Genomic DNA, 17,498 nt, shown 5'->3' with positions numbered 1-17,498 from the left:
AGTTGTTTTTTATAAGTTATGTTGTAAAGGAAGCTTGTGGCGAGGGAGGAGGGGCGACTAAAAGCAGGTTCATATAGTGGGAAAGTCCTCAGGTCATGTGAGGATATTTACTGATGCGTCAACACTGTCAGATAAAAGAACGGCTGCTGCATTTGTTCTCCCACAAATAAGTTTGGTGATGAGTAAAAGAATTACAGATGATGTGGCAGTTTATACTGGGAGCTGGTAGTGATGTTACTGGCTTGAACTGGGTGGAGGACGCACTAATATGGAGGTATGTGGTTTGCTGGGACTCTAGCAGCGTGCTAGTGGATTTCTTATGGCTCCCTGTGAATATCGGTGTTGATGCAATGAACAGGACGATAAGTTTAAAAAGGTGCAGCAAGAAGAAGTCGTGCAGGTTTGACTATAAAATACAGTGAAAGTGAGGTGAAGAGTATAATGAAGGTAAAGATGAAGGACGAGTGGCAGGCACACTGGGACAGAGACGGGAAAGGCAGATATTATTATACAGAAAACAGTCGTGTAGAAGAAGCTGCAGCAGAGACCAGGATGGAATCTGGAGAGTCAGAGTTGGTCACACAGGCTTGAATAGCACACTTAAAAAGGTAAACATGACACAGGAAGTGTGACTTCTGTGGACCAGAGGAGACGTTTGACGGGTTGTTAGCGTCGTCAGGATGCTGGATGGAAACGCTGTGCCTGATAGGATGATTACAGGCTGGACTTTGTCTTCCTGTTACAGATGGATCCAGGCCCTGGATGACTGCTGGACACACATGACCCACACTAGGCTGCCTTCATCCATCCTTTCCTCCTTCACTGAGACTCAGAGTCAGCATGTATGTATTTATCAGGGATTTGAATCCTTTCATTACAGAGTGAAGTTAAAGTAGACGTGTGAACACACTAATAAACACAAAGGGACACAACTACTACTCCATGATGGAAAGCTGAAGTATTACACAGCTTTATGAACCTCCTGTTATCCTGGTAGACGAGTACAGCAATAAATCTTTTACTTGGACATCTTCTGGCTCCAATAAGCTTTGAAATGTGACCATGAAGTTAGAGACACACTGACTGAAACCCACAGCTGTGACTGTGGATCACATCCACACACAGTGTAGCTGCTGTCTCTGTGTGAGCCTTTGCACTGCTGCTCGCAGCACCGTTATATCACTCAGCGCTCGCTGCTGTTATTGAATCCACTTTTTACTGTCCGTGCAATCAAGCTCCTCTGCAGAGCTAGAAAATATCTTCGAACCAGTTTATGTGTTAGGGGATCCTTTGCAGTTGTGACTGTTGCCTCTGTTTTTGTCCTTTGGTTCCTGGGAGCCTTTTACATTTCCATCAGCAACAAATATCTGAACAGGCTTTATTGTAGGAAATACAGGATTAAATAGTTGTCATTATTTATTAGATGTTGTTAAAGATGATCAGATGCTTGTTTAGTTTAATGCTGTGGCTTCAGTCAGCATCACTGTGCTGTATAGTTTTATTTTTCTCATCCTTCTGTTAAAGTTGCTGAATAAAAGCTGGTTGGTCTGCACCTCACCTCTGCCTTGAGCCTCCTTCTTTAAAGCAGCAGAGGCTCTTCATTCAGGTATCACAGCTCGAGTTGTTCTGCAGGAGACCCAGAGTACTGTCCTTGGTCCATAATGACATTAACTTTGATTCATGTCAACACGAAGCCTGAACGTCTGTGATGAACACACTATCAGCATCACTGACATATTTCATCATTTAAAAACACTTCCTGTCACCGTGGTGGTTACAGTGACATCATGCAGTTTGTGCGTTGACCTCCAGAGGGCGACAAATCAGCACAGACAGAGAGCTCCATTCAAACTTTGCTGCCATCAGGAATAATTCTTCAAATATAATCATCAGTGTTTGAGCAGTTATGATATCAGGGACAATCTAGACATGTGTGACAATACTGAACATGTCACATGACACACCTCAAACATCATGTGATCCACTCTCAGTCTGCACTTTCATTCATGACTTCATGAATTTATGATCAGTTTACTCCTGAAATATTCAAATGCTGCAGGGTGAAGAACAACAAAGTGCTGACACATGTTTGTGTTTCAAACAAGAAAACCAGCAGAAATAAATCATCTTTGGACAACATGACAGAGATTAGTGAGTTTCCAACTTGCACTTGAATGCAGCACAGACAGATTCTGATGTTCGTGGTTGTAAACGTGTCCTCAAACGCCGCTCTGACTCTTTCCTTCCTGCTCAAAGTTCCTCTTTTCTGAACTTGGTGTTTGTGCCTGACGCTGATCGTCTCCGTGTGGAGCTCCGTGTGAAGGTAACGTTAGCAGTGTGTAATGTTTCCTGGCTAACATCAGCTGTGTGCAGCTCAGTTCCAGCACAAATCTGCCGCTCCATAGTTCACGGTAACGGACTCATGAGGTCGACCGTTAAACGCTCTCCCGCCATTTTGTCTGTGTGCGCGGATGTGTATGTTTTTGTTACCACTGTCATCTCATCAATAGCCTATTTGTAAAAGATCTCTGTTCATAGTTTAGTTGGATTTTAAAACTCTGTAGTTGGACAGTTTTATTTTGGACTGATGCTAAAATTCTTGCTGATTGTTTCTGTCGAGGTTTTGTACTTGACATCTGCCATTTTGGATGTGATAAGCTGTAGAGAGTGCGTCCAAAAAGAGAAACCAGAAAGAGAACCTGTTTTATTAATAACCTCTTGCAAATAGAAGAATATGAAAAAAACAACAACAAATAGGATAAAACCTTTAAATTACTTGAATTTTTAAAATCACCATCATCTGTTAACACAAATTTGATCATTTCAAATTTGTGTTTTCATTTTCTCTTCCCAGTTACTTCTTTCTCATTCTCTTCATTCTCCTTGTCACCTTACGTCTCACTCCTTAACTGAAGTTGTAGTTCTAACATAAGAAGTCCCACCAACGTCCTTTATTTAATCTCTGTGTTGTCACAGTTATTATCATCAGATCAGACATGAGACCCAGACAACAACATAAGTTTACAAGCTAACAATTCAATTCAATTCAATTCAATTCAATTTTATTTATATAGCGCCAAATCACAACAAAAGTCGCCTCAAGGCGCTTCATAGATACAGAGAAAAACCCAACAATCATATGACCCCCTATGAGCAAGCACTTTGGCGACAGTGGGAAGGAAAAACTCCCTTTTAACAGGAAGAAACCTCCGGCAGAACCAGGCTCAGGGAGGGGCGGCCATCTGCTGCGACCGGTTGGGGTGAGAGAAGGAAGACAGGATAAAGACATGCTGTGGAAGAGAGACAGAGGTTAATAACAGATATGATTCAATGCAGAGAGGTCTATTAATACATAGTGAGTGAGAAAGGTGACTGGAAAGGAAAAACTCAATGCATCATGGGAATCCCCCGGCAGCCTACATCTATTGCAGCATAACAAAGGGAGGATTCAGGGTCACCTGGTCCAGCCCTAACTATATGCTTTAGAAAAAAGGAAAGTTTTAAGCCTAATCTTAAAAGTAGAGATAGTGTCTGTCTCCCGAATCCAAACTGGAAGCTGGTTCCACAGAAGAGGGGCCTGAAAACTGAAGGCTCTCCCTCCCATTCTACTTTTAAATACTCTAGGAACAACAAGTAGGCCTGCAGAGCGAGAGCGGAGCGCTCTAATAGGGTGATATGGTACTACAAGGTCATTAAGATAAGATGGGGCCTGATTATTTAAGACCTTGTATGTGAGGAGCAGGATTTTGAATTCAATTCTGGATTTAACAGGAAGCCAATGAAGGGAAGCCAAAACAGGAGAAATATGCTCTCTCTTTCTAGTCCCTGTCAGGACTCTTGCTGCAGCATTTTGGATTAGCTGAAGGCTTTTCAGTGAGTTTTTTGGACATCCTGATAATAATGAATTACAGTAGTCCAGCCTGGAAGTAATAAATGCATGAACTAGTTTTTCAGCGTCACTCTGAGACAGGATATTTCTAATTTTAGAGATGTTGCGCAAATGGAAGAAAGCAGTCTTACATATTTGTTTAATATGTGCGTTGAAGGACATGTCCTGGTCAAAAATGACTCCAAGGTTCCTCACAGCGTTACTGGAGGCCAAGGTAATGCCATCCAGAGTAAGAATCTGATTAGATACCATATTTCTAAGATTTTCAGGGCCGAGTACAATAACCTCAGTTTTATCTGAATTAAGAAGCAGAAAGTTAGCGGCCATCCAGGTCTTTATGTCTTTAAGACATTCCTGCAGTTTAACTAATTGGTGTGTGTTATCTGGCTTCATGGACAGATAGAGCTGGGTGTCATCTGCATAGCAGTGAAAATGTATGCTATGTCTTCTAATGATGCTGCCTAAGGGAAGCATGTATAATGTAAACAGAATTGGTCCTAGCACTGAACCCTGTGGAACTCCATAATTAACCTCAGTGTGTGAAGAGGACTCTCCATTTACATGCACGAATTGGAGTCTATTAGATAGATATGATACAAACCACTGCAGTGCAGTACCTGTAATACCTACAGCATGTTCTAATCGCTCTAATAGGATATTATGATCAACAGTCAGCTAACATTAGACGATAGCATCATAAACTTTAAATTACTTTGCCTCTGATCAACAGTTTGATTACATTCTCACATCACAAGTTTATTTGCTAAGTGTGAGTCCGCCCACATTAGATCCACTTTTCAGCAGGTGGAATAATTTGTAGTATATAGGTAATACATCAACAATGCTGCCGTGGCTAAGTTAAGAATATTTAAAATGTCATTTCCAAAACTTGCATATGATCTGCAATTTGTAGCAGATCTACTGACTGTCACAGAGCAGCTGGAGCAGTCTCGAATGCAGGTCAGTCCACTGCTGCCCCCTGTGGCCAAGTGCCATAGCTACTGCTGGATGAACTCGTGACACATCTGCGCCTGTTTCTATGAACACATTGAGTCTGAGTGGCTGCACTTACACTGGTGCATTCAACATATTGAAAGATGGCAGCAATGTGGATTGTCAAGACTCAAACCAACCGTTGAGCAAAGACAGCAGGATCACTTGTTTCTGTTTGTTATACAGCCAGATTTACTCGTGACACACATGTGCAGCTGCTTTATCACCTATTCTGAATTTGTTTCAAGCACAATACATTTGTTACACATGTTGGGATATTGTGTTTGTTTTAAATGTTATATACCTGTGTGGTATGTGACTTGTGTTACCATGACGCCAGGTCTCTCTTGGAAATGAGATTTTTAATCTCAATGAGATTTTTTTTTACCTGGATAAATAAAGGACTAATTTGTAACTTTCAGTGTTTTCCGGTCTTCCAAAAGAAAAAAAACCTTCAACTACATGACATGCAGTTGTGTATTTGTTTTCACCTTATCATACACTTGAAGTTTTACAAATCACCACTTCTTTAGTGAATATCATTTCAGTCTCAGACAACCTCGTTTCTCTTACAGAGGTTGAATGCACCTTCTGCGGATGGCGGTACCACACAGTGTGCGTGGACTTCCCCTGCACAGAAGGCAACTACAAATGCTGTGAATGCTAAATAAACAGAAACAAATGATCCCTGTTGTCTTTGCTTGATGATTGGTTTGAGTCTTGACAATCCACATTGCTGGCGTTGCATCTTTCAATGGCAGCAATGGCAGGTATCAGTGCTCAAAGCTTTTGTGTTTGTTTCCAACAAGTTGCCCACCTCGGGAAACAAAAATGTGTTCTTTTACTTGTCAGATGAACATATGAGACACTTTGACTCTTCAGTGCAGTGTGGAGCCTAACAAAGATCTGTTTTGTGTCCCAGCTGATCAGCAGGAGGAGGAGAGTCTGACGGAGCAGCAGAGGAACATTTTCAGCTACTTGGACTCAGCTCAGCCACTACAGAGGAAACAATGAGCTCAACACAGAAGGTGACAGACAGAGCAGGACCATATGACCAAAGATATTTATCACCATATACATTTGAACATTTGCCATAACGATGTAGCTGACGATAGAATTGACACCAGACAAAATACTTTACAGCTGCACAACTTTATTAAAAAGCCATCAATGTATTTTCACTGAAACAAGCAGCTGTTGTTTATGTGCATTAAAGTTATATAAAAATGTAACAGTGCAAATGCAAATTGCTCGCTGACAGTTTAACCAAAAGGCGTTTCCAGTGGAAACTGGGCGACACATCCTGAGCATAACCATGTATAATATCCACTAAACTTCAGAAGAGGTTATACAGTCGTGGCCAAAAGGTTTGAGAATTGCATAAATATTGGAACCTGGAGAAGTTGCTGCTTAAGTTTTTATAATAGCATTTTGCCTGCACTCCAGAATGTTATGAGGAGTGATCAGATGAACTGCATCGTCCTTCTTTGCCATGAAAACGAACTTAATCCCCAAAAAGCCTTACCACTGCATTTCATTGCTGTCATCAAAGGACCTGCTGAGACCATTTCAGTGATCGTCTTCTTAACTCAGGTGAGAATGTTGGCGAGCACGAGGCTGGAGATCATCATGGCTGTATCCCGATTCAGGTTCTGCAGCTTTAAAGTCCTCAAGGGCCGCGTACTCAAAGACCGCTAAGGCCGAAGTGCGAGGCTCGTAGGCTCGTGAAATGGGACGTCTAGCCTCCGTCGCGCTGCCCAGGTTGCCTAGCAACCATGATACTAACAGCTGGAAACGTTTCATACAGCTTTGTTTGACAGAAATGAAGGAGAACATATTTAGTTCATTTGTTTCTACATGAGCTCTGTGTGATTTGATGAGTATCTGAGGCTGAGACCACAGGACTGTGAAACATGATTGTTGGGCTTCATTTCTGTGCTGAACAGTCGTTTAAGATTAGCTGTAAATAACAATTAGCTGATGTTGTTCATGAGACTAAAGTCACCTCACTGTGGTAATGTAAATATAATATGGCCAATATTATAGTTATTATATTAATCACTTCACTCACAGACAAGTATCTGTGACAGTGTGTATACAGATGTATCATATATAAGAGACAAATATTGTTCATTTAATATGTTGGTACTAAATGTGGCTCAGTGCTTACATATATGTGTAAAAAGCAAATGTAGGAGCTGTGATAACTGTGTCTGATAGAATGAAGAGTCGACTGATATATGAAATATTCCTTTATTGGGTGAGAAAATCAGACCATGTCATAACTGCTGTAAGTCACACAGAATAGATATCAGAGCCTTAAACAGGCTGACTTCTGCTAAATGGGTCAAACTGGGCAGAAAGTCTACAAACACATAACATCCTTATAGAATATGATGTAACACTATAGATCAACTTAGCTCAGAATATATAAAGCATATAAACAGTTACAGCAATATGATGCAACAAACACAGCAGCTACTGATCCAAAATACTCAAAGCTTCATAGAACTGAAACCAACATTTATTTTTAGCTCCATTCTGCTGCTGATACAGACTTTAGGTTTCTGAACATTAAACTTGTTGCTGCCTTTCATAGTGTGTAACTTGAAGGCCCTGAGTACTCTGAGTACTTTCTCCCACACTGGAAACACTGGGATGATAACATTATGTGAACATTACCTAATAAGACTGATTCAGCACAGACAGTTATGTTAAACTTTCCTAGCAGTCCTTCACAAACAGGGAACAGTCTGTCTATTCTCTCCATCTGTCAGCTGCTGCTGGCTCTTCCTCCTCCTCTTCCTCACACACTGCTGAGTTTGTCCTGGTGGATCATCAGGGCTGCAAAGCCTCACAGATGATGTGCAGCAGTGGCTCCCTCAGTCTGTCCTCACTCTGGACACTTGCAGTCGTCACACATGGAAATCAAATGTGTGATAAGCTGCAGGATTCAAACACAAGTGTAACTTATAAACACATGTTCATACTTTTATTCCACAATCAGAGAGAAAGAAACAGAGAGAGAGTGCAGGACAGACAGACAGGTGACAGTCTCAGGTGTACACACTGCTACACAACAGCACCAGAGAAGCAGGATTTAGTGTTTGTGTTATTACGAGTGTAAACAAGAAGAGTTCCAGATGGTGCAGTGGACACATGTGTGACTGCTGTGATTAAAGCATCTTTCTTTCAGCTTAACGAGTGAACCGTCAGCTCGTTCAAACACACGTTAAAGTGCGCCGAACAGAGGCAGCAATATAACACAGCTAACATTAACAGTGCAGTGAATCCTGCTTGTGCCGTGATGTTCAGGACTGCAAACCGAGCAGCATCACTGACTTTCAGCTTGTTGTGTTTGTGGATATATGACTGACTTTAATTATCCACAAAATCATCACATTCTCTGTCAGATGAAGGTCGACTATTGAACGGCGTATATTTTAAAGGCTTTAAAACCAAGTTAACGCTGAAAGTACAAACATCACTAATGTCACATAACTCTGCCGACAAGGCATAGCTATGGCTATGAAATGCTCTTTGTGTATCACTTCTTCATTATGAAAGATGTCATTAATGCACTAGTAATGTCTCATCTGGAGTATTGTTCAATCATTTGGTCAGCAGCTAATAAGACAGATCTTAACAGACTTCAGTTAGTCCAGAATAAGGCGTCCAGATTAGTGTGAAGATGTTCATACTATACTAATATTGATCAAATGCATAATAACCTTTCTTGGCTTCCTGTACAGGCTAAAATATTCTATGGCTTACTTGTAGTTCTAAAGAAAGCAATTCTGTTAAACACACCACATTTATTCTGCTCAGCTGCAGTATCCAGATGAAATACATCATCATATTACACAGTTTTCAACAAGCTGCAATTTAGTAAATGCTCGAGTTAAAAGTAACGTTTTGTAAAACTGTTACATTTAGAGCAACTTTTAAGTGGAATAAGTTGCCTTAAAAAATTAGAGAATTATTCAAAACTTCAATGAACACTTAAAAGCCGATTTACAGAGCTTTTAGTTGTTGTAAATATTGTAAGACATGATTTGTTTTTGAAACTTGTGTAATGTGCCTCAATGTTATTGATATTATTATTATTATTATTGATTGCTTATATTTGAACAATTGTGAAACCTCACTGTGGATGTAAGAGTGAAATTATGTGGATATCTTGAATCCACTTTATTGTGTAATATTTTATGTGAGTATTTGACGGAAGACGAGCAACATCTGTTGTGGAAGCTAACGGGGTTCCTTTAGAATAAACAAACATAGGATTTATTATCACTGAATAATTCTGTATAAATCTATACAAATTATAGAAATATGTAATAGGAAACAACAAAATAATCTAAATTATAAAATAATGTGTGTGTGTGTGTGTGTGTGTGTGTGTGTGTGTGTGTGTGTGTGCATGATTTTAGTGTTTGAACAGTCATGAATTATCTTTAACAGCAGGTTGGATGTAATGTGTTAGAACTACCAGCAGGTGGGGATAAGAGACCTTTAAGGTGTTTGGTGCCACGCTCCACCTTCAGGTTTAAAACTAGTGTTAATGGAGTTTGAAGGTTGAGTTTGTTCCACGACTGCATTTCACTCACTGCCTCTGTTTGTATCTCTGTCACTGCAGGACCAACATGGAGCCAGAAGTCAGCGCTCTCAGGAGGCCGACAAACCTCACAGAAGAAAGGGAGAGAAAAAACACACCTGTGACGAGTGTGGGAAGGGTTTTACTGTGAGGGCTAAACTAAAACGGCATCAGGTCATCCACACTGGAGAGAGACCGTTCAGCTGTGACTTGTGTGGGAAGTCTTTTTCCTGGAAGCGTTCCCTAAAACAACACCAACTCATCCACAGTGGAGTTAAAGCGTACAGCTGTGATCAGTGTGGCAGAGCTTTTACTCACAGTAGCCACTTACAGAGTCATCTAGTTACCCACTCTGGAATTAAGCCATACTGCTGTGATCAGTGTGGCAGAGCTTTTACTCAAAGTAGCCACTTACAGAGGCATCTAGTTACCCACTCTGGAATTAAGGCATACTGCTGTGATCAGTGTGGCAGAGCTTTTACTCAAAGTAGCCACTTACAGAGTCATCTAGTTACCCACTCTGGAATTAAGGCATACAGCTGTGACGAGTGTGGAAAAACTTTCAGCCGGAGAGGGTACCGAAATGCACACCTACGCATTCACACCAGACATGATGTGTACTGCTGTGAACAGTGTGGCAAATACTTTACAACAGACGCACACTTACAACGACACATGTTTACCCACACTGAGGAGAGACCTTATCAATGTGACCTGTGTGAGAAGACTTTTAAATCTCCACATCACCTGAGACAACACCAACAGATCCACACCAGAAAGAGACTCTACAAGTGCAGCTACTGTGAGGTATGTATTTATATTGTTATCTTGTCATTTTAGCCTGACTGTTTGGAACAACTCTGCTCATTAAACTGTGTTAGCATGTTAGCAATTCTACTGCATGGAAAAGCAGCTCTGAGTGATTATTCAGATTTTCCTTTCAGTTATGATTTTAGTGTTACTGTAGTATTATGGTGGTAGTATTGTAGTTATTGCAGCCCAGTAAACTGAGTGTGTTAACTGAAACAGTCAAATGTAGTTGGACGTCTGCAGAGATGCTCTTTATTTCAGGCGACGTTCAGGATACAAATGTTGAAGGACTGACTTACACTGTCTTTGTGTCTTTGTTTAGAAGCAGAGCGACACAGATGGATCCAGTTCTCAACCCTGTCATCACTGTGGTGGTGGGAAAGACTTTCATTGTGACCTCTGTGGAAAAACTTTCAGTCGGCAAAAGACCCTAAAAGTACATCAACGTAGACACACTGGAGACAAACTGAAATACTGCAAAGAATGTGGGAGAAGCTTCACCACAACAAATCACTTAAAACGACATGAACTGATTCACAGTGGGGTTAAAAAGCACCTCTGTGATCAGTGTGGGTCATCCTTCACCACTGCAAGGGACCTTAAAACACACAAACGAGTCCACACAGGAGAGAAACCACACAAGTGCAGACACTGTGAGAGAAGCTTCTCACAGTCAGGTAGTCGTAACCTTCATGAACGTACACACATGGAAGGAAACTACAGCTGTGACCAGTGTGACAAGAGCTTCAGGAATCTCAGTTCATACTCTGCACACAAACGATCCCACGTTACTAATAAACTGTTTCACTGTTACCAATGTGCCCAAACATTCACCTCATTGTCTGCTCTGTGCAAACATCAGCGCGATCACTCAGGGCTGAAATCACTCCCATCACTGGATCACAGTGAATCTGAAGACACAGAAAGATCCTCTGGTTTCTGTGTCAGACTCAAAAAGCTTGAGATCAGGCTCCACAGAGTTCAGATAGAATCATTTAAACTTGTGTTGAACTGAACTGGTTGCTGGGCTGAACTTCTACATAATACAGATCTACATGGGATCTTCTTTTCTGTTTTTTACTGAGTCAGTTTTGTCCTTTTTTCTCTGTCCTGGTTTTGCTCGTCTGTAAATGATTGAAACTCAGTCAAATAGTTCATTGTTCTCCAGCAAAACGTTTTGGAAACTCATGTTTAACCTTTAAAACTCTGACATGTTTTAGCACACAAGGCTTCATCGGGGAGTTCACTCATGATTGGACCATGAGAACAAAGGTTTTTAGTTCTTTCAAAGAGAGTCTTGGAGATGTTTGATGTTTCTGTTTTTCTGAAACCACCTGAAAGAAAAACTATTTTTCTTGCTTTATGTAGTGTGGAAGTTTTTAATGTTTCTTCATCTGTGATGTTCTTGAATGTGTTCACGTGAAGATGGTACAAATAAACTGTCCTTTCAGCTTTAGCTCCTAATTTATTCATTATTTATGGATGTAGCACAGCAGCCGTCTCTTGATTAACACATGGAGGGCTCGGGATCTGATGGTGTCGTCTCCCTAATTTGCCCACTCAGTAAATCTCACTCATGGCCAAGAAATTGAAATAAACCTTGTTTCCCTGCTGGATAGTGATCCACTGTAACTCTGCTCCTCCTTCCTGTTTAGGATTTCTGTGGCTGAAGTAAAATTCCCTCCATCCATCACTTATCCCAGCTAACCCAAAGTGAAATAAAGTTTTGCTCGTCTTAAAAAAGCATTACAATAATGGGCATTACCAATGCAAACTAAATGATACAGAAGATGAAAGAAGAGACTTTGATCAGTTAATAAAGCTCATGATCTGGATTCATTGTGGCTGCTACACAGATACTTCTGGGTCACTTCTCTCAGTTAGGAACCTTCCTCACCAAACTGACTGTTGGACCACACCCCTGGTTTCATGAGAAATTGTTTCAGCCATAATTTCTCTTCCTGTATTTCAGAGTAAAGACTGAAGTGACAAATGGAAGCATGTTTAAAAAACACAATGTGAGAGAGACGTTGAGGTCCTTAGAAGTTACCCTGGGTTTTTCTGTCACCCTGCTAGATGTTACACACCTTGTTATTGGACTGATTTCTACTGCTGGACTACTCCTGCGGAGAGTAACAATACTCTTACTAATTAGCTCCCTTTCACACCTTTGGGGATATTTATTTTTGTGTTTGCAGCGCTGTGAGCCAGAACAGCGAGAGAAAAATCTGCAACAGCGACGAGCCGAATGCTTACGTGAATCGCAGCAGCTGCACATGTGCTACGCTGAATTAGAGGATATCTTTGCTCTGGATTTCTATTTCTACTTTTTCATTTCTATATGATTCTTCTTGCATCTAAACAAAGATGATTCAATTTGCTAAATGTTGATGGCTCTTCGTGCTCAGGTGTAAATGAGACGTAATATTTGCTCTTGGTTTGGTTCTCCTGTACAGAACCTTGCAGTACAACAGAAACCTAAAAACATTATTTGTAGTTGTTATTCTTAGTTGTTCTGCTGCCTAAATACCACAGGGTCTGATTATGAAGTTATTGAGCTGCACATACTTTACGACCTGCTTAAGTTCGAGGTCACAGCGTCTGTAGAGCAGCTGGAACATAATGGAGTCTACAAGGTTAAAGTTTTCTCTTCAGTTATTGTTCTTTCTGCTGCTTGGTTTGATGGAGCTGAGAGCTTTTGTTTTTATTATTGTTATTATAATTATCATTAATATTTTACTCTCTAGAAGCTTTAAAATAGTGTTTGTGTTTGAAAAAATTGATTTAAGAATTGAACAGAAACATCTGTCCTTCTGAAAATCGCCCAAAGGCACGGAGACAAAGTCAAAGGATGCAACCTGTAACTTTCTCTTCCTTCATGTCAGGACCATCATCCATGATTTATATAAAATGCATATAGCAACAGTAGCACTTTAGTTTGGACTTTATGATTTCTGTAACTGGAAAATATTATTTTGTTTAAAGACAGAAGAGACCGCATAGTTGCAACATCAAAGGGAAATATGAATTAATTAGCATCAAGTATATTTGTTGCTTAAGCGTTTGCACTATAACTTAAGTAGGATTATAACTTTTAAGGAAGGAAAGATTTCAGATATTTAGTTCACTGTTTCAGTTATTTTATATGAAATTAAAACATTTACGTTGGTCAAATATGATGCTCTAAATCAAATAAAAGTTTGAAAATAAATGATGTATTTTTAAATGCTGCAACAAATGTTCACAAAAAGTAACTATAATTAAAACCAGTTAAACAAAATCAAATGTTTGAATCATGCTTAACCAAATGCCAGGCTGGAGAGCTGAACCTAAAGTATACGTAGAAAGATTTCAACATCTGAGCAGTTTTTAATGTTTTTATCACATATAAATGTCACAGCAGTGGGTCCTGGCCCAATGCTTTGTGTTTTTGGTTTTCTTTGACTCTTGTTTTTCTTGGTTTTTGTTCTTCTTATTTATCAGGCTCTCAGTAATCTTAGTTCTCCCTCCCTCAGTGTTCATTTCAGCCTGTGTTTAGTTTCTGTTCCCGTGTCCCACGTTTCATCGTTTCATGTCGAGTCAGCCCTGTCTCTCTGTTTCCTGTGTCTCCCCAGTCAGCCCCGCCTCCCTCGGGCACTCATGTGTGATACAGAGTAATAAACCTGACTACATTTGCTACACTCTCTTTATTACCTGTTACTTTAAAATTCATACACTAATTATGTCTGCCCATCTCTCTAATGTGAAGGTCAAAGGTCAACATCCCAGTGACATAAGAATAATCCCAAAGGGGCAAAGGCAGCGGTTAATTTAGCATATTTAGCATTAAGGGTACAGCAAGGATATACTTTTACTTATTGTGGCAGGGGTGTGGTCTCTGGCCTGCTGCAGTGGAGGCTGCTGGCGGGACGTTGGACGGCACAGGTGAGGGTGATGGAGCTCATGACTCTCCCCTTTATAGTGACGGAGGAGACTGGCGTGGGGGAAGCGTGTAGTGGAGGAAGCCGAGGAGAGAGCTGGTTTCTGGCTACAAAGACGGCGTCAAACCAGAAAAGATTGCTCGTGGTCAAATAATGTGTCAATCACCTGTGAATCAAACTGTGTGTGGCTCAGTTCATGTCACAGTGTTGTTTAGTATATCTTCACTTGTCTCACTCTCCTTCTGTTCTGTCCATCAGGACGATCCTCAGCGCTTACACAGATCCTCCATCGATGTTTTGGATCCAATCAGTGATCAGTTCTACGAGGAGGCCTGGATGTTCACCAGCGCTCGCTACACCTCCATCTACCAGAAGGTGAGTGTACTCCTTTGTACTCAGATTAACATTTTACTTCTTAAAATACATTTTCATATATGAGCTTTCTATTATTTCATGGCCATTTAATCAATATTAAAATTACAAGCATATCAACAAAGGTGAAGCTGGTTTTTTCCACTTGCTGTCACACAGTCATGGAGGAATACAATAAATACATAATCAGTCATAGATCCTGAACAATGACATTAAAAGAAAGTCTGTGGCTCTAAAAACTAAACAGTATAAAGACATGCTCCAAGCTGCTGTTTCTCTCCTCCTCCTCTAGGTTTTCCACTGTCGGCCATCCAGCGATGCTGGAGGGCTACCTGGCCAATGCTGGCCTACACAAAGAGGTCCCGGCTCGGAGGAGCTGAAGAAGATCCTTGCCTTCCTCGTCAGTTTCCTCTTCAGTTCCTATCCCAACAAAACCTTCTTGCACCTATTTGCTCCAAAGAGGCTATGGTGCCCGTGGAGGTCTGGACCTGAGGCCTGTGCTCATCACGTGGATAGAAAACACTCTGACACCATTCTGGAGGTCTGATGGGACTCTGACCAAAACACAGATGAAATAAAACTTGTGGCTGGAGCTTTTAAAATGACTTTTTCACCTCATAGATTAATGCTCATGATTGCATGTTAGCAAGACAGCATCTCCCCAAGGTGAAACTCTCAGGAGACATTTACTCTTAAACTGTAATCTGGTTGAGACTACTTGAGGAGATCTTAGTAGCGAGTATGTGGATTTAGTCTCTTCACCAACAGCAGACAGACCCATGCCAAGAAAGCAGACCTGTTCTCAAAGAAAGCCGAGAGCAGAGATTGGAAAAAGCTAAAAAGAAAAAGCTGCAGCTTCAGACGACTATCTGCCTGTAAGGCTGAAAAAGTCCAGTTACGCTCTATTTTGGAAAAGCTCCCAGTTTTGGTGACCTGGACTTTTATTTCCCCTCTTCTGCTACAGATGTTGACTGTGACCTCAGAGGCCAACTGGACCACACAGCTGCAGCAGGAGTGAGGGAGAGGAGTCTTCATCCAGCTTCAAAGAAAACATCCAGGTAAAGTGACGTGGATCAGCGGATAAAGCCGTCTCCACTTTCAAAGGAGATCCTCTGAGAGAGAGACTCTCTGAGCCATTTTAGCCTCAAATTATAGGACTTTATAGTACAGCAACACTTTTAAAGGACAAAAATAAGATAAACTGTGACTGTAATACAAACAAAGTATTGCATGTGTTTTTAAAAGTGTTCCTCCGATGGGCAGGATATCACTATTAGACTGTCCCACCAGCCAACTTCAACAAGAGACCACAGCAGCATTCAGTGATCAGCACAGATGTTCCTCTAACACTCAGCATCTGATCCCTGTTGGTCTGTGTGCTTCTGCTTTTGCTCAGTTAGAAACCCTGCAGCAACCCGACCCAAAACTGTGTCTTCTTGTTGGCCTCAACGTTGAAGTGTCAAACGTCCAACATCTGGAAAGGAAACCACGCCAGTGTACTGTGATGTTTCACCAACATGTGGCAGACGCTGGTCCTGCCTTTCATGCTGACATCAGCAGAGAGCCCCGCCTACCTCAAAGCCTCCCCTGTCATGTATTGATCAGGATGATTATGAAGATGAGCGAGTGCAAATAAGACTGTAAAAGTCCACGAGCAGAATGTTTGGATGCTTTCTAATGATTCATGAATATCATGAGAGTGTTTGTGTGTTTTGTCTTTTCTTTGCTGACGTTTGTTACTAACAAAGACAATTTACGCTCTGTGTGTGTTTTCATCCTTACCAGCTGCACTCTAACTGCAATGAAGGAAACAAACTGTAGAAATGGTCGACTCAGTGACTTCATAAAATATTGAAGTGGTTCAGGTAGAGCCAGTTTTTAAATGACCATGAACACTGAGCGTATTGTATCTGTACAGCATGTTTTTCTATTAGACAGATTTGTAACAGAGGCCTTGCTCTCAGTAAGTTTGAAATCCTTTTCTGATTTATTTTGTAATCTCTGATCTTTGTGTATCCTGCTCAGTTTGCATGCTGCCTGTAGGAGTTTCTGTCTTTGTATTTGAAGATAATTCATTGAATATACTCAGCTGCTTCCCTTTGGTGCCTCACACATCACTGAAGTTTTTCAGTGTCCAGTTATTTGTTTTTAATAGCTGTTTGAATTCTCTGTATGTTTGACCCTGTAGACTGTTTAATGGACTGCTCGTCTTCCTGTTTGTAACCACTGCCTGTTTAGGACTAAAGATTTGGATTTTTGACTTTAACACAGCCTCTGCGTGTCGTCCCTTTGTGTCCTCGTCCTCTGTGAATGTGTCACAGATGTTTCCATGATAATAACACAGCTTTCCCACAGTGGCTTGCAGCAGCATTTATTCACAGCACATTTGAGAAAGGTTCAGATTAACTCGATGAGTTTATATTCAGAATGATTCTGACAGTGGGCCACTGTGAATTGTGATCTTTCATCAGGTCAATGTTTAAGTTCAGTATTTCAAAGCAGGAGCTATGAACAGTCATCATGTTGGCATTATTGATTGCAGTTATGTTGATTGCAGTTATTTACATCAGACTTCTTCTCTGAGATAAGAGCACCGTTTCTGGGAAAGATGACAGTATTTCCAGGCTGGATGCTGTTTGCAGGGAGAACTGAATGAAAGTCTCCTGCACCTCAGCGCTGAGGTCCACACCTGTGAACACAGATGAGGTCAATCTGCTGCAGCACGTAGAGCTTTACTGATCAGCAGGTTCAAAGGATTCAGCAGAGCGTAGAGTCAGAGCTAAATGCCACATCACCATAGAGTTTGTTAACAACAGCTTTCTTTGCCCTTTGTCTCGATGGACTGAATCAGGGATACTCGTCATACTTCACCTCAACCACGTCACTGAGAGACCCCAGCCTGACACAGCAGCAGAGA

The 17,498-nt window shown here is 41.0% G+C and overlaps 1 protein-coding gene and 1 long non-coding RNA gene across 8 annotated transcripts; both read left to right on the top strand.

Annotated features, from left to right (window-relative positions):
* Window positions 1-1,934: 1,934 nt before the first annotated feature.
* Window positions 1,935-16,847, top strand: LOC113033045 (phospholipase D1-like). 7 transcript variants are annotated; one of them, XR_013905546.1, is made up of 7 exons: window positions 1,935-2,323; window positions 5,458-5,652; window positions 5,805-5,910; window positions 14,468-14,584; window positions 14,874-15,456; window positions 15,546-15,639; window positions 15,978-16,847. XR_013905546.1 is itself a non-coding variant. In XM_080297823.1 (6 exons), the coding sequence occupies exons 2-5, from the start codon at window positions 5,893-5,895 to the stop codon at window positions 15,597-15,599; spliced, it is 438 nt and encodes a 145-aa protein (XP_080153949.1). In that variant the 5' UTR covers window positions 1,940-2,323; window positions 5,805-5,892; the 3' UTR covers window positions 15,600-15,639; window positions 15,978-16,847. The 7 variants fall into 7 exon arrangements, 3 of the variants coding, with proteins under 3 accessions (XP_080153949.1, XP_080153944.1, XP_080153939.1); XM_080297823.1 differs by lacking the exon at window positions 5,458-5,652 and having other exon boundaries at window positions 1,940-2,323; window positions 14,874-15,122; XR_013905548.1 differs by lacking the exons at window positions 5,458-5,652; window positions 14,468-14,584; window positions 14,874-15,456 and having other exon boundaries at window positions 2,039-2,323.
* Window positions 8,908-11,745, top strand: LOC145424586 (uncharacterized). Its single transcript, XR_013905669.1, has 2 exons — window positions 8,908-10,286; window positions 10,612-11,745. It is a non-coding gene; the product is annotated as an uncharacterized LOC145424586 (long non-coding RNA).
* Window positions 16,848-17,498: the final 651 nt, after the last annotated feature.

Source organism: Astatotilapia calliptera, chromosome 3, assembly GCF_964374335.1.
Source record: "Astatotilapia calliptera chromosome 3, fAstCal68.1, whole genome shotgun sequence".
NCBI lineage: Eukaryota > Metazoa > Chordata > Actinopteri > Cichliformes > Cichlidae > Astatotilapia > Astatotilapia calliptera.
The sequence above is the reverse complement of the archived record's forward strand: the minus strand, read 5'-3'. Positions and strand labels throughout refer to the sequence as shown.